The sequence below is a fragment of the Scyliorhinus torazame genome, chromosome 21, assembly GCF_047496885.1.
Source record: "Scyliorhinus torazame isolate Kashiwa2021f chromosome 21, sScyTor2.1, whole genome shotgun sequence".
Lineage (NCBI taxonomy): Eukaryota > Metazoa > Chordata > Chondrichthyes > Carcharhiniformes > Scyliorhinidae > Scyliorhinus > Scyliorhinus torazame.
The window spans coordinates 94,430,112-94,446,344 of NC_092727.1; the positions used below are offsets into that span (position 1 = coordinate 94,430,112).

Consider the following 16,233-nt stretch of genomic DNA (forward strand, 5'->3'; position numbering starts at 1 on the left):
AGTACATTTTCTTTCAACCATTACAATATATTTTGTACAAATCTTTCCGACCAGATCATAATCAAAAAAAGTATTACTCATTCCTTGGAAATAAGTCTCGGCCAAATGTCAATGTCGGTGTCTATGATCTCTCATCTGGTATTACTACAACCTGGTTTATTTACCTCAGCTATCTTGAATCTCTGCTTAAAAAGAAAAACAGGAATGCAGGGGAAACAGGGATTGGGATTAATTGGTAGCACATTCAAAGATCTGGCAGAGGCAATGATGACTCCAGCAGTGACCTCCATTTACATGGTAGAATTCTTCGATCTTTTGTTCACGTTTTCTTTTCTTTCTTCAAAACTTATTTTGATTGTCTGACTTTGGGTTCATTCTATCGTTGGTCAAATAAACATACTCTCAAGCAGTGGTATGACATCACGTTTATCAAAAAAATCTAGCGGCAAGACACATTATGCAATAATTATTTGTAAGCACCTACACTGTTCACTGCCTATACTCTGCAGGCAAGTTAATGTAAGAGCTATTTCATGTCCATAATGGAAATCCAGAATGGGCAACAAAAAATTAGATGACAGTGGCTGACTTTGAGGTCCACTATTTACTCGAGCAGAATTTCTGTAACCGCCCCCCCCCCCAGACTCTGAGGCAGAAGCTCCAGGTTCGAATCCCACTTCAGGACATGATAGCCATGAAGGTGCATTCATCAACCAAACAGGTTGAGTGTCGTTCCAAACACACCAATGGCTAGTGGTAAGAGCAGGTGAAACTCCTGGTCACCACACTCCGGTGCCTGTTCAGGTCACCGAGGGAGAATTCAGAATGTCGGATTCACCTAAAACGCACGTCTTTTGGGACTTGTGGGAGGAAACCGGAGCACCTGGAGGAAAACCACGCAGACAAGGGGAGAAGGTGCAGACTCCACACAGACAGTGACCCAAGCCGAGAATTGAACCTGGGTCCTTAGCACTGTGAAGCAACAGTGCTAACCACTGTGCTCCCTGAACTCTGAGCTATACAGTGCAGAATTGCATTTATTCACTTATGATTCGGACAATTTCAATAGTGCTGGAAGACTAATTCTAAAAGGATTTAAACGCCATTTGATTACAAAAACGACTTTTTCAATGGTGCTGTAAAGAGACTAGAAAAATAATTTGACTTTATGAAGTGCATTTAATAGGTTTCTTTATATCACATTCCAATGAGCGTTCTACTATTTATATGAAATAGTTGCAGAAAGAATGCATGTTTTTTTTTTTCTTTGTTCATGGGATGTCTGGCCTTTTATCAGCTGAAATCTCAAGCAGTCTGGGTCGCTGGCTGGGCCAGCACTTAATGCCCGTCCCATTTCAGGGTCAACCACATTGCTGTGGGTCTGGAGTCACATGTAGGCCAGACCAGATAAGGAAGGCAGGTTTCCTTTCCTAAAAGACATTACTGAACCAGATGGGTTTTTACAACAATCGATAATGGTTTAATGGTCATCATGAGACTTGTAATTACAGATTTGTTTTTTTATTGAATTCAAACTTCACCATCTGCCATAGCGGGATTCGAACCCGGATCCCCAGAGCGTGACTATTCCAGCGACAATACCACTACGCCACTGCCTCCCCTAATGAGTGCACACTTTGTCTATTAGTGCACCTCTGAATCAGATCCTGCAAATAAGCCCCGGAGCTTTTCCACCAAGCCTGAGTGAAGTTCAATTTAAATGACTGCTACGGAAATCTCAGAAGAGCACCTTGTGCTTTATCTGTGTAGCATTTCCATTTTCTCTGATCCATCAATCTGTTCTGCAATGCAACCTACATTGCAGAGATGTCAGAAAAAGGTTCGATCTAACCTTTCTACCAAGACCCTATTATCTGTCACTTTTGTTTTGTTTCATGTTTTCTCTTGAAGCATTCTTATTCTGTTTTATTACAGCCAGCCATTCTTGCTTCCCTTTTGGATTCTGAATCAAATCTTGTTATCACTGAGCCCTTGTCAGTCAGCAGAGGGAAGTTGATTGGTGCTGATATCTACAAATTAGTTGTGTAAACCTAACTGCTTGAGATTTCAGTTGATAAAAGGCCAGAAATACTTCCTACTCTGGGTGGCATAGACTGATAGATGGAGGTTTACTGGCTGCTAATGAAGGTTTGTTTTATTGCATCTATAGGAGTGATAATGGCAAAACAATTCAGATTTGAAGTGCTTAGCCTAATAGCAACCTATAGTTTAACAAGGTTTTTCATTAAGTAAAACCTTTCTTCGAAATTTTGATTCACATTTTCATAGAATCATAGAAATTTAAAGTGCAGAAGGAGGCCTTTCGGCCCATCGGGTCTGCACCGGCCCTGGGAAAGAGCACCCTTCACCCTATCCTCGTAACCCCACCTCACCTTTTTGGACACTAAGGGGAATTTAACATGGCCAATCCACCTAACCTGCACATCTTTGGACTGTGGGAGGAAACCGGAGCACCCAGAGGAAATTCACACAGACACGGGGAGAACGTGCAGACTCCACACAAACAGTGACCCAAGCCGGGAATTGAACCTGGGACCCTGGAGCTGTGAAGCAACTGTGCGAACCACTGTGCTACTGCGCTGCCCATTTTTACAGATACTAGACCCACAAATGTGCCATTTAATAGATTATATATTGGTTGATCCTTCAATAAGTCATGTGCTGGAAGCCTAAATAACAATACATGGCAGCTCATTTTAAACGTGCCAATTTTTCCCACCAATGGACAATTCCTAATTGAATTAAAACAAGTTATTGTGGGCATGTGTGCACAATTGTCTTCCTATATGGATCTTGAGATTTTAGTCAGCAAAACAGTACCCCACAGAAGATATCTAAAGGCTGTTGGGTTCCGAAAGAGATCACTCTGTGTTCTGCATCCTGAAGAAAGAGGCTGTTCAAAAAACATGAAGAAAGCTTTCTTATATCTTCAGCAAATCAATCACATAAAAAAATTGTGATGGAGCTATGGCCGGTGAATGTAGCATTAAAACAAAATGGCAAATAAACAAACATAACAAGATGACACAGAATCTTTGCATTTGTATATGCCTCAGTTGATTCTGTTATGTCACTTTAAGTTGGTTTAACTCCATGGGACAACTCAATTTTATTTTATGCTTGAACTGACAGGGGGCAGAAGTGTGGAAAGTGCACCCCAATCTCGCATGGCAATTTGTCTTCCTCTTTTGGATTATTCTACCTATTCCAGTAACAAATCCATTAAATTCCTGATAATTTAGAAACTTTGAGGTAAAATTACCCCAGAAACTGAATTGATTCTAACAAACATTAAAGGCTAATGGATCATTGCTGCATTAAGTAGCCAGGCTGAGTTAGCTTGTTAAGCAGTTGTGACTGTAAGAATACTATATTTGAGCATAATGGCCGTTGAGTTTTATGTTCAATATTGAATGTCATGTCCTTATATCCTGTTTGAGTTAGCAGAAGCACATTGCAATATTATGAGATTCTGTAAATTTCTGAATATCTATTATGGACTCAGCTCACCAGATGGTCAGAACAGTTGTGTTGAGGCCATTCAACTGGCCAAAACCAGTGTCTCTGATTCTTATAGCATTTAAAATTGTAAAGTGCACATGCACTCAGGGTTAATGGGAACAAGATTTATTCATAAAATTTTAATTTTAATTAAAAATACTGCAAGGAAATCAATCAAACTGTGGCCAACAATTTCAAGGATGATATAGAAATTGTAAAGCCTTAAATTGGTTAAATATTAAGCAGAGCCTTGCAACTTCAAAGTGCCTTAATTTAAAGCAATTGTGAAGTCAATGGTTATCCAAAGTCCAATTTTTACAATCAATGTTATGTGTACAACTTTTGCAAAATCAACTGAGTTTCCATTCTGGAAGTTGACCACTTAGTTTGAACTTAAGCGATGATTTTAAAGCCCTCTCAGCCTACTAGGTAAAGAAGGAATTTAAATTCAACCTTAATTGAAATCTGTCTCCTTTCTAAAATATGTTTTTATTTTATTCCTTGATCATTTACCAGAATCCGTGGATATAATCTTCTTGCTATTCCTGCAACTGATTCCAATATGGGTGAAGGATAAGAAATGTACTTTGGAAATTCATAAATTTCTTTTGTCAGGCTTCTTTAGCCTGACTGCATAGTTGCAATTATAGTTGATCATCCCTGATCCTACATTTGCTCTTTGCATGGAAATAAACTATACCCGCTGACCCACAAAGTTCATTAAACATTAACAAGTCTCTTAGATGGTCGACTTTGTGATGTTTCACATGGGGGTAAGCGTTGGCTATTTAATCCTTTGAACCTGTTTCTCAATTCAATAAGATCATGCCTGATCTATGCCCTAACTCTATAAACCTGCCTTTGATCCATATCTCTTCCACATTAAGCACTTCCACAATATTGTGTGTTCTTCTAATCATCTGAATAAAGAAAATACTTCTTCATACACCAGCTGTCCTTCCCATTCCTTTATTGTACTTTGCCAGTGCGAAGACTGCACTCACGTCTTCGGGACATCCCAAAGCAATTCACAACAAATTAATTATTTTTGAAATGCAGACACTACTGCTTTTATGTAGGCAAATATGGTGGCGCATAATACTAAACTTTATTATTGTCACAAGTAGGCTTACATTTACACTGCAATGAAGTTACTGTGAAAATCCCCTCGTCGCCACACTCTAGCGCCTGTTCGGGTACACTAAGAGGGAATTCAGAATGCCCAATTCACCTAACAAGCACATCTTTCGGGACTTGTGGAAGGAAACCGGAGCACCTTGAGGAAGCCCACGCAGACATCGGGAGAACGTGCAGACTCCGCACAGACAGTGAACCAAGCGGGAATCAAACCTGTGACCCTGGCGCTATGAAGCAACAGTGCTAACTACTGCGCTACCGTGCCACCCTATAATTCCACCAACAGCAAATGGGACTGATTACTTTGGTAGAAGAACTGCCCCTTCTGCTTTAAGTAGTCTAATGGAAACTGTCAGCTATGGCTTGCTAGCGGCCTTGCTTCTAAGACAGAAAGCTGTGGGATCACAATCCCACTGCAGAGACTTAAGCCATAATAAACTAGACCTGACCCTTCGCAGTACTGGGGGATGCAATGCTAAACCAAGGTCCCATCTGCTTTTTTAGGTGGACATAAAAGATCCTGTTGCAAAGAATAGGCTGTTATTGCTGGTATCCTGAGCAATCAAAACCATATAAAAAGATCCTGTGACCGTTATCTCATTGCTGTTTGTGGGAACTTGGTCCGCACAAATTGGCTACTGCATGTTCGACATTACAACAGAGACTATGCTCCAAAAGCACTTCATTAACTATAAAGTATTTTTTGAACATCTCAATGTTTGAAAGGTGCTGAGTTCTCAGAAGCAGCCACACGGGAAGCTTAGGGAACAAAAGATTTATTTCGAGGTATGAAAATATTACATACAAAGGTCCATAAAGGGACTGCCTGCGCACGGCTCACACTCGGGTTGGGTTTTTATGATCTGGTTTCCTCTCCTGCCCCTCAGCGGCGAAGCTCGTACTCTACGAGTCTCAAGGGGAGCCTAATCAGCCCAACCCTGTGTCTCGTGTAAGTTACCACAAAAGGCATTATAAAAGCGCTGGCTTTTTTAAACATAGGAACAGGAGTTAACTATTCTGCCATTCAGTTGCATCATCGAGGAGCTGCATCTTAGCTCCATCTATTGGTCTCGTTTTTGTGACCCTTAAAACCATTGCATAACACAAACCTATCAATCTCCGTTTTGAAATTTTCAATTGACCTTGCCTCAAAAGCTTTTGGTGGAGCTAGATTTCCAGATGTCCACTGCCCTTTCTGAAGAACAGCCCTCTGATATTGTCCCTGAATGACTAGCTAATTTTAAGCTAATTCGCCCTATTCTGTACTTCTCCATCAAACTTTCTCTCTGTCTACCTACCAATGTCTTTGATAATCTTAAACAGCTCAATTACTTTCCCCCTTATTCTTTCATTTTCAAGACAGTATAAGCCTTGTCGATGCAGCGTTTCCAGATAATTTAACCCTTTTAGCTGATATCACCCTGCTGAATCTACACTGCATCCAAACCAAATACTTTTTGAGACGCTATGCCCAGAGAATGCATTACTCCAGCTGTCTCCAGAGTCTAACCATAGCTGCAAAGCAATTCAAAACCCTTTCTTTTCCAGTGACCTTGCTGTAAAGACCAGCATTTTATCCGCCCTTTTAACTTTAGTTTGTCCCTGTCCCCTAGCTTCTAGTGATGTTTATATTTAAACCTTTAAATCTCTTTGCTCATCCAAAATTCCTAACCTCCCAACATTTAGGTCAAGTTTCTTAAGTCAAGTTTCATTGCTCCAATTGTTATACCCATTTGGCCAGGTAGAAGGGACTTCTGTTCGTTGTCTCCTCCAAAAAATAACACCCCCATCAGCACATGACCAGATGACTTGCTCACATCCTAGACTGGAGGGTTGAACCCACAAATTTATGACTCAGAGATGAGATTACTACCCAGAGAGCTAAATGGAAACTTTTTAAAGCAGCCATATTTGAACATTTTAAACACTTCTCTGCTGGCTAATCATCAGTATCCATCTGAATAGCCTAACCAAAAGGCCCAATGAATTGTTACTAACCTGGATATAACTGATTAGTCTGTAAGAGTTGATGCCAGCTGGATTTTATTTTTAACAGTTAGCTTTCAATTTATCATCAGTTTTGGCAAGCTACATTCCACAAAGAATTTAGTTACATTTTTGCACCAATGGTTTCGATCGGAGCAAGCGCTCCACAGACCGTGTAAATAGCCTGCCAGCTCTCTTTGACTTGGTCACTTTGACTCTCTGCCAACTTGGCTATTACTTTGTCAAGCTATAACTGGCTTGCGATGAGACAGCTTGACACAAGGATAAAAGCTATCAAAGCTCTGTCAAGTGAAACATCCATTGACTCTTCAAGTCCTAGATTTTTTAAATGTAGATTTTAAAACTTGAGTGAGACCTTTTGGCAGTTCACACCGGCTGGTTCTTCTTCCCGCTGATGGCGCACCTCAGCCGCAGGTTTCCCGGCGGCATGGGGCGGATTCAATGGGAAATCCCTTTGGCAGTGGTGGGACAAGAAGATCCCGCCGCCAGCCAATAGCGGGTTGAAATGAAAAATCACTTATTGTCACAAGTAGGCTTCAATGAAGTTACTGTGAAAGCCCCTAGTCGCCACATTCCGGCGCCTGTTCAGGGAGGCTGGTATGGGAACTGCCTCCCAGAGCTGAGAAATACCCTGTGTCGTCTTCACATTATATGAACCATCAGTCGTCAGCCATTTTGAGAGCCAGAATCTGATGCAATTTTGAGCCCATACTCTCCGCCTGTGAGAAACTTGGCTCAGGCTCAAAATCCGGAGAGAATCGAAAAACGCGATTCCCTCTGGCATGATTTAGTTTTGGAATTTTCACACCCCGCCCTCTCTTTACCCCCTCCCAGCCCCCCTGCCCCCAGTAGAGTAGTGCGAATCATGCCACGGGAATCCAGGAGCATCATTCTAATACATTAGCATGTCATTAGTAAGGACTAACTCCAGACTCTCCCCCTCATGGAATATTCATTTATGACAGGTTTGCTCAGGTGTGAGCAGTCGAGGGGATCCCTCCGGGTTGTAGAGGTACATATAGCTCCTGGTGAGCAGGGGAGTGTGGGGTAGAGGGACATGCCCGGGCAGTGGTCTAGCACTTCACCCGGCACAGGTTGGAACTGCCAACCTGGTATTGCCAACCTGGCAGTGGCAACCTGGTCGTGCCAAACTGTGCTGAGGGCAGTGCCAGGGGAAGACCGTAGTGGGAGCCCCATGGGGGTGGGAGTGCATATATGTGTTGTGGGTAGGGGCGAGGGGGGGTGGTGGGAGGGGAACAGCAGACATTGAAGGGAGGGATGCCAGCGATGAATGCTGGGAGAGGGTGGGGGGTAGGGGTGGCGTTTGAGAGACCCCGAGACCTCTGTGATGTGAACTGGGAGTTGTTCGACTGCAGCATTGGTGCCCTTTAAGGATGGCACCCCGATCTCTTTGGAGCCGGGTCACTGCTCTAAGAGCGTCTTGCCCTGCCAGTGCCGGTGTAAACCATACCCACTCTTTTTTTTGGCAAAGAGCACACGGATCCACGAGAACCATTGGTGGGGTTTGTACCGCTTTTCTCACCGGAACTGACACTTTGGCATTTTTTGGTAAGATTCCACCCTGAAACTAGCTGCTAGCCATTAAGCAGTCAAAGTAAATAATCTGCTCCATTTTCGCGGTTCACCTGAGAACCAATCTGCTGGACATTCACTACAAGAGATTTCACAATTTGCTGTGAACCTTTTCCTTTACAAGGCTTTCACTTCTTTTTGTTAAACACATGGAAGTTTGCTACTGAATTGAAATACACACTCCAAAGGTAAGAAAATATGCATGTTTTCCATCCCAGATCATACTGATTATAGGTGGAAAGAGAGCAAGTACATTTTGACTATGGCACTCAATAAATAAACTAAGAAAAAACGAATGACTCCCACAAAGTGACGGTACTTGAATGTGGAACAAAATAATTGAACTTGATGGCTATGCAGCAACAGGAGATTGTGGGCTCCTAAGTATTACAGAAACGTACAGATGCAAGTTAAGTGAAAAATGTGGGGACTTAATAGAAAGATACGAAAATCAGAAAAGATAAAAGAACATATTTATAGGGTGAAATACTACCCCTGATGGGGAGCCTCGCCTATCAGGTGGATATATTGGGAAGTTAACCATGTGGTCCCCTTAATTTTCTGTCTAAATGCTGTAATACCCCCCAGAGGCTCACTGGGATACCCTGATTGATCTCTCTGTGGGATTCGTGGAATATGAGCTTCACCACCCAGCTTGGGCTCAGAAGAACATAGTAAAAAGGCCGGTCGGGACAGGGACCTTCATATTGGTTGTCCCAACAGGACTTTACTCTCTCTCTCTCTCTCTCTATATATATATATGTATATATATATATATTCACTGCCATAGGCAGACTTTTTGTGACCTCAAATAAATCACCTTACCGTTTAGCTTCCTGAGTCTTAATACATGCCAAGTTGTACAGAGTGCCCGCCCAGATTTCCAGCATATACTCCCGCCAGGCAAAATTACCTGCTGGGCGTACATCTCATAAATTCAGGACTTAAATATTCAGGAATTTAGAATTTTAGCAGGATGAAGTGACATCCTGGGAGTAGATGCAACATGTAATTGGCTTGGGTTGGCTAACAGCCAGGCAGAAAATATGATTTTACAGACAAGAGCAGGATAAAGATAATAAAATATCATATGGTGAGATATTACATGTATATAAAGGTGTTTTCAATCAACCCAATATAAACACAGAACTAGTTTAATGGAAATGGCGACTTCGTAGAAGCTGAGCTGATGAATGCATGAGAAGGTTGCTTTTCACTTCCTTCAAACCTGCAAATGTTTATCGTTCTCATTATAGACTTTTAGCTACATTTCACATGAAAGAGTTTTGATTGAACTGAAAGCCACAGGAAGCCTCAAAAATAAAACTGGATGGTAAGCTAGCTACAAAATAGGAAGCAGGTGAATATTCATCACAGGTGCTTTGCCAGACCAAGGTGCAGTGTTATTTGAAATTCCACTGCAGCCAGTTCTTGAATCCCTGCTCTTTCTATCCCACATAAAGGATCTAGGACTGGATTCTCCGGTTTCCCAGCCGTGTGTTTCTTGGCACTGGGAAACCCTTGGGCGAGGGTGAGCTGCCAGCAGGAAAAGTGAATAGTAACGGCTAGAGAATTGATTCCCTTACTGCAGTAATTACAACACCCCGTCCTCTTTTACCTCCTTCCCTATCTCACCCAAAGATCCTGCATCCTGGAATATTGAGCTGCCAATCTTGCCCCTCTCTCAACCATGTCTCAGTGACAGCAATGACATCATACCCCCATGTTTTAATTTGTGCCCTCAATTCATCGGCCTTGTTTGTCAGACTTCTTGCATTAAAATAAATACCACCCAATCTTGCAAACTCCCTTGTGACTGAACTGGTCTTGACATTCTATTCCTTCCTGACTCTCTTGATGTCTCTTCTGGGCCGGGATTCTCCCCTACCCGGCGGGTCGGGGGGTCCCGGCGGGAGGGAGTGGCGTGAACCACTCCGGCGTTGGGCCGCCGCGGTTTCTCCACACCTTTAGGGGCCAAGCTCTCACCTTGAGGAGCTAGGCCCGTGCCGGTGTGGTTGGCGCGCCGCTGGCCGGTGAGAAAGGCCTTTGGCGCCACGCCAGTCGGGGCCGAAGGGACTCCGCCGGTCGGCGGAGGTCCGCGCATGTGCGGGAGCGTCAGCGGCTGCTGACGTCATCCCGTGCATACGCGTGGGAGGTGGGTCACTTCCACATCGGCCATCGCGAAGGCTATGGCTGAGGCGGAAGGAAAAGAGTGCCCCCACGGCACAGGCCCACCCGCGGATCGGTGGGCCCCGATCGCGGGCCAGGCCACCGTGGGGGCACCCCCTGGGGCCAGATCGCCCCGCACCAACCCCAGCACCCCGGAGCCCGCCCGCGCCGCTAGTCCCGCTGGTAAGGTTGGTGGCATGATTCACGCCGGCGGGACTGGCATGACAGCAGCGGGACTTCGGCCCATCACGGGCCAGAGAATCGCCGGGGGCGGGATTTACCCCGCCCCCCGGGGATTCGCCGACACGGCGGGGGGGTCGGAGAATCCCGCCCCTGATTTTGGCTGTGCATACTACTTTGACAAAGGTTTAGTGCATTTGTTGACTTGAGTTCCAAAGGAGTCTGCGACTCCATATCTGATGGCAACAAATGATGTACAACGATCAGAGCAACTGTAATGCTGGATGGTTCTTCAGAGACGTCTCAATCATCGTTCTCCTGCTCTCTGTAACAGTGCATGAAACAAGGAATGCCAGTGATATCATCTTGCCCACAGTCTGATTGGCTGTACATTCGAGATACCACCAACACTATAGCAGGCTGGTTTGTCTGCTAAATACAGATTGTGCCATCTGCTGGATGTGGACTTGCAGCAACCTTGCACCATAGGGCTGACAAAGCCAGTGAAGCAATAGATAGGTGGTGATCGCAATAGGCATAGTGGTAATGTCACTGGACTAGCAATCCAGGGGCCCAAGCTAATGCTCACAGGTTCACATCCCACCATGGCAGTTGGCGGAATTTAAATTCAATTAAGAAATCTGGAATCAAACATTAGTCTCAGTAATGGTGACTGTGGCAAGCATCAGTGATTGCTGGCAAAAACCCATCTGGGTGCTAATGCCTGCTGGTGGGGGCGTGCTGCCAGCGGGAAAAGTGAATCGCAACGACTGGAGAATTCTGGCCAATAAAAGGTTCACCTGATGTGTGGTATCATGGAGTGCACAGAAGGACCATCTTGTGGAGCCTCACACCATGCCGGGTGATAGCAAACAGTGGTCAGATGCTGGCTTGTTCAGTTATTTACCTGTAGGGCCCACATTTTCTCTCTTGCATTTCATTGTTGCCTGCCCGTTCTTTCTGCTCTCCCGTAGTAGCTGTGGTTGAGGCTGCCAATCAATTAAAGAGACTTCTGGGTTCTTTTTCAAGGATTATTGTTCCCCGGTTGTGCTACATCTATTAAGATGCCTTCAGCCACTAAAATTTTAAGCGCAAGATAATTTTCTGCTCTCTGCACACATCTAAATTTGGAGCTGGAGCTATGTATAATTGGAGTAATGGGTTAAATTTTGCAATAGAATATTTTACCTTTATTTAGATTAATCTAGGGCAGCACGGTGGCGCAGTGGTTAGAACTGCAGTCTCACGGCGCCGAGGTCCCAGGTTCGATCCAGGATCTGGGTCACTGTCCATGTGGCGTTTGCACATTCTCCCCGTGTTTGCGTGGGTTTCGCCCCCACAACCCAAAGATGTGCAAGGTAGGTGGATTGGCCACGCTAAACTGCCCCTTAATTGGAAAAATGAATTTGTACTCTAAATTTTAAAAATATATATATTTAGATTAATCTCAGCAGCCTTCAGTTATAAAAGTCATAATTTTCCCATTGCAGGGAGGGAATCAAGATATCCGGGGCGGGATTCTCTGACCCCCCCTGCGGGTCGGAGAATCGGCCGGGGGGGCGGTGTGAATCCCGCTCCCGCCGGCTGCCGAATTCTCCGGCGCGGGAGCGGGAATGCACCCCGCCGGTCGGCGGCCACTAGCAACGCCCCCCCACCCCGCGATTCTCTGGGCCGAGTGGCCGCCCGTTTTCGGCCAGTCCTGCTGGCGCATATTACACCAGTTATTTGCCGGCGGGACTTGACTGCGCAAGCGGCCTCCGGGGTCTTCGGGGGGTGCGGGGGAATCTGGTTCCGGGAGGTGCCCCCACGGTGGCCTGGCTGGCAATCGAGGGCCCACCGATCTGCGGGTGGGCCTGTGCCGTGGGGGCACTCTATTCTTCCGCATCGGCCGCTGTGGTCCTCCGGGATGGCCGACGCGGAGATGAACCCCCCTACGCATGCACTGGGATGACGCCAGCACACGCTGGTGCTCCTGCGCATGCGCCAACTTGTGCCGGCCAGCGGAGGCCCTTCGGCGCCGGTTGGCGTGGTGCCAAGTCCCTTCCCCGCCGGCCGGCGTGGCGCAAACCACTCCGGTGCCGGCCCAGCCCCTGAAGATGCGGAGGATTCCGCACCTTTGGGGCGGCCCGACGCCGGAGTGGTTCCCGCCACTCCTCGGCGCTGGAGTTGCCCGCCCCGCCGATTACAGCAGGATCCAGCCCACGGTGTTTGAGTGAACAGAGCAATCTACAGGATATCTCCCTAAAAATTTAAATTGAAGGATTGGGATGTAAACCACGGGAGGGCTGAAAAGGACTTGAGTTAAAGAGGATATACTCGGCTGGGATTCTCCGACTGTTCACGGCGGCGGGATTTTCCGGTCCCGCTGGAGTGAATGGGAGGTTCGGCTGAGCGCCAGATTCTCCGTCCTCTATAGCAGCAGTAATGGGGCGGACTCAAAAAGGAGAATCCCAGCCATTAAATCAGGTACAGAAAAATGGAGAGGAAACATTTTTAATTCGACATTTTTTTAAATAGCGGCCTCCAAAATTAAAAATTTGAAAGATGAGACACCATGGGAGGGATTCGCCAATCGCTGACGGCGAAATCGCGATTGGCGATTGGACAGAGAATCCCCGTTCACGATCGAATCGGGGGTGGTGTCGTTTCCGCGAGGCTCCGCCCCCTCGAAAGCGGTGCACTTGGAGAATATGCCGCGCGCCGTACCGACGGCCCATCCCCCGATGCTCCGCCCGCGACCGGCCGAGTTCCCAATGGCCGTGGGTCCCACATGGTCTCATCCATCGGGAACTCAGCGTGATAGCTGCAGACTCAGTTCAGTGCCGCCACAGTCGGGGGGGGGGGGGCAATCAGCGGGCGGGTGGGACTTTGCTCGGGGCTGGTCCAAGGCACGTGATCTGCACTATTTCGCAGGCTGGGTCTGCGAGCGGCCGGCGCTATGTGCGGCCACAGACCCAGCAATTATCCGGGCCATATCGGCAGCTAGAACCGGGTGTTGTATGCTGCCTTGATGCTATCCCCCAGCGAAATGGAGGATCGTTGGCCGTTTTAGGTCATTTCTTTTTGTCGTAAAATGCCACCGTTCCCACGCCGGCATGGGGCCAAAGCCTCAAAATCGGAGAATCCATCTCCATGTTTATAAAAGGTAATTTTTTTGTGCTAGATAAATTTATGTTCAGCTGATCAGACAGACTTTCTAAATTAGCATCTCACCAGCAATACTGTACTGCTGTCAGTATATCAGGTCCAAAGATGTGCAGGTATATTGATTGGCCGTGCTAAATTGCCCTTTAGTGTCCAAAGATGTGCAGATTAGATGGGTTGACCATGCTAAATTGACCCTTTGTGTCCAAAGATGTGCAGGTTAGATGAATTGGCCTGGTTAAATGCATTGGCCAACTTAAACACCAGCACCATAATTTGTTCTGCCGCAAAAATGTAGGTGTGTTTCTTTAAAGTTACTGTCTAATTGTTACAGAACCATTGGGCGCATTCATGCAGAAATCAGTTGAGAGACTGCATGTGTTCTAGACGGCTGACACCTCTAGACCCTTGGCAGTGCCACTCGGAGAGTTAAATGCTGCTGAGGCAGAATGCTGACTGCGAGGGCGTCTCAGCACAAAGTCGCTCAATGAGGTTTAAGGAATAATAATTTGGTGCGGGGTGGTGTGGGGAGGTTGTAGGCCCCTTGGAATGACAAGGAGGCCCCTCCACTTGGATCGTTCAGTCCATGGTGGGGTTGGGGCAGGGACCTTTGATATCTGTGACAACCTCATTTGTGGGTGAGGCGGGGGTGCAATGTGTCCTGCCATCACTGCCATGCCCCCCTTCCCCAGCGACTTCTCAAGGAAGGTCTCCACCATTAAGCTGGTTGCTTCAGCATGCAATGGGGTTGATTCTGGTGGCAAAATACTGATACGGTCAGTGGACACTCTTAATTATATGAATTTATGTCAATCCATGGCACTGGAACTCTATCCCCATTTCTGCCCACTCCTGCAAAATTTATCTGCCGGTCAGAATGTGTAGAGGGTGCCGTCCCAACCAGGCTCCTCCTGCCCAATTTTCCTGCTCACCCCTCCTCCCACCTCCCCACTCCCCCGCCTCTAAGGCGGGGTTAGGGTGGGGAAAGATGCTGCCCAATGCTTTAGCTTAATGACCCCTCCTCACAATTCCTGAAACATTAACTCTCTTCGTCTTGCCACAGATGCTGCCAGACCGGATGTGCATTTTCTGCATTTTTCTGTTCAAGCTGCGTAACTGATATTGATGAGATATGCTAACCTTTAAAATGTGCACAAAAATCTGTCATTACATCATGTAATTTTATTTCTGTTTCAATAAAGGTGTCTCTGAACAATGCCGCTAAGACCTGCAAAAGTGGACAATATACCCACGATGGGAAATGCTGCTCTATTTGCCTTTCAGGGGAAGGTGTGAAGACACCATGTGGAGCTGAAGACACCCAGTGTGAACAATGCATGGACAGTAAGTACACTCGGCTGTATGAAGCCTTGCTCTGCTGTTAGCACAGAACGTGCCTATGAAGAGGACTATCCACTTGTGAAGACAAATGATTTTGGATCTTTTCTCTTTCCTTCAAAAAATTACGGGTGAAGTTCTCAGATAATGAAAATCCACAATCCATACTGTCATTTTTTCCTCTCATGGTAAATAATGGTTACATGAAAAAAAAGCTTAACATATCTACGTCATTTCAAAAACAATGGGTGGAATTTTCAAGTTCTTTTGACCAAGTGTTTTGGGTGGCAAAAGCAGTGCTTAGCCCACGGGCTCCTCTGATGGCTTTTCCCACCATATTTTTCAAAACCTAGTTGATACAAAATCTGGAGGTGGGCCCCACAGCCGACTGTCCCGCCGACTGCCTCGGCCTTAAAGGACGCCCCGCTCTAACAGAAAAAAAACGGAAACAAGGGGCTGGATTCTTCCACCCTGCCCGCTGCAAGAACGCTATGGGCGGGATGTGGACAATGGATAGGTCCATCAACCTGGGGCAGGATTCTCCAGTTGCCAGGCGGGCGCGGCCGGAGAATTCCGCCCAAGGATTCCCTGCATGGTAATGGTGACTCTCCTCCCACGCATACGGGGTCAACCCCCTTCCTCCCCCCCATACCCCACAGACACAGGAAATCATCCCCCATGGATCTCTCCAAAGGAAGTCCCCCCCCCCCCCCCCCCCCCCCCTTGACACTGGCCGGGGTTGAGTGAGGGGGGAGTCTCTGGGCTATACTGAGAATCCTGTCTGTTACACACTTGTAAGTCCCAATAAAAATACCCGCTGAGGGACTATAAAGATAATGGATACAAAAGGGGTTGAATTCCTTTCCAGGGCTGCCATTAAAACATTTTCCAGTTTATTTTTGATCTTTAGTGCCACGGTGCCACTCCAACATTCCTTGCATCGACTGTCGCAGAAGCCTCTGATACACTCACAGGCTCAGGCCGCTTACCCACAACAATCATGTCAATTATCCTGACCCCATGTTTTTAAAGGAGATCCACATCCAAGTCCATGGCAGCTACATTGTCCTTCCGGAAACATGGCACTCCTGGAATTTGGCGATCTGGGTTTTTAATTCCCGGTCACTTAACTTCTCAGAATAT

General features: G+C 46.3%; 1 protein-coding gene across 1 annotated transcript in view; it reads left to right on the forward strand.

The window, feature by feature from the left end:
• LOC140398422 (tumor necrosis factor receptor superfamily member 16-like) overlaps nt 1–16,233 on the forward strand; it is a 206,262-nt gene that overhangs the window by 6,644 nt on the left and 183,385 nt on the right. Inside the window, exon 2 of the mRNA XM_072487093.1 lies at nt 14,955–15,096. Within this exon, the coding sequence (XP_072343194.1) occupies nt 14,955–15,096 (142 nt within the window). The remainder of the gene's footprint in view (nt 1–14,954; nt 15,097–16,233) is intronic.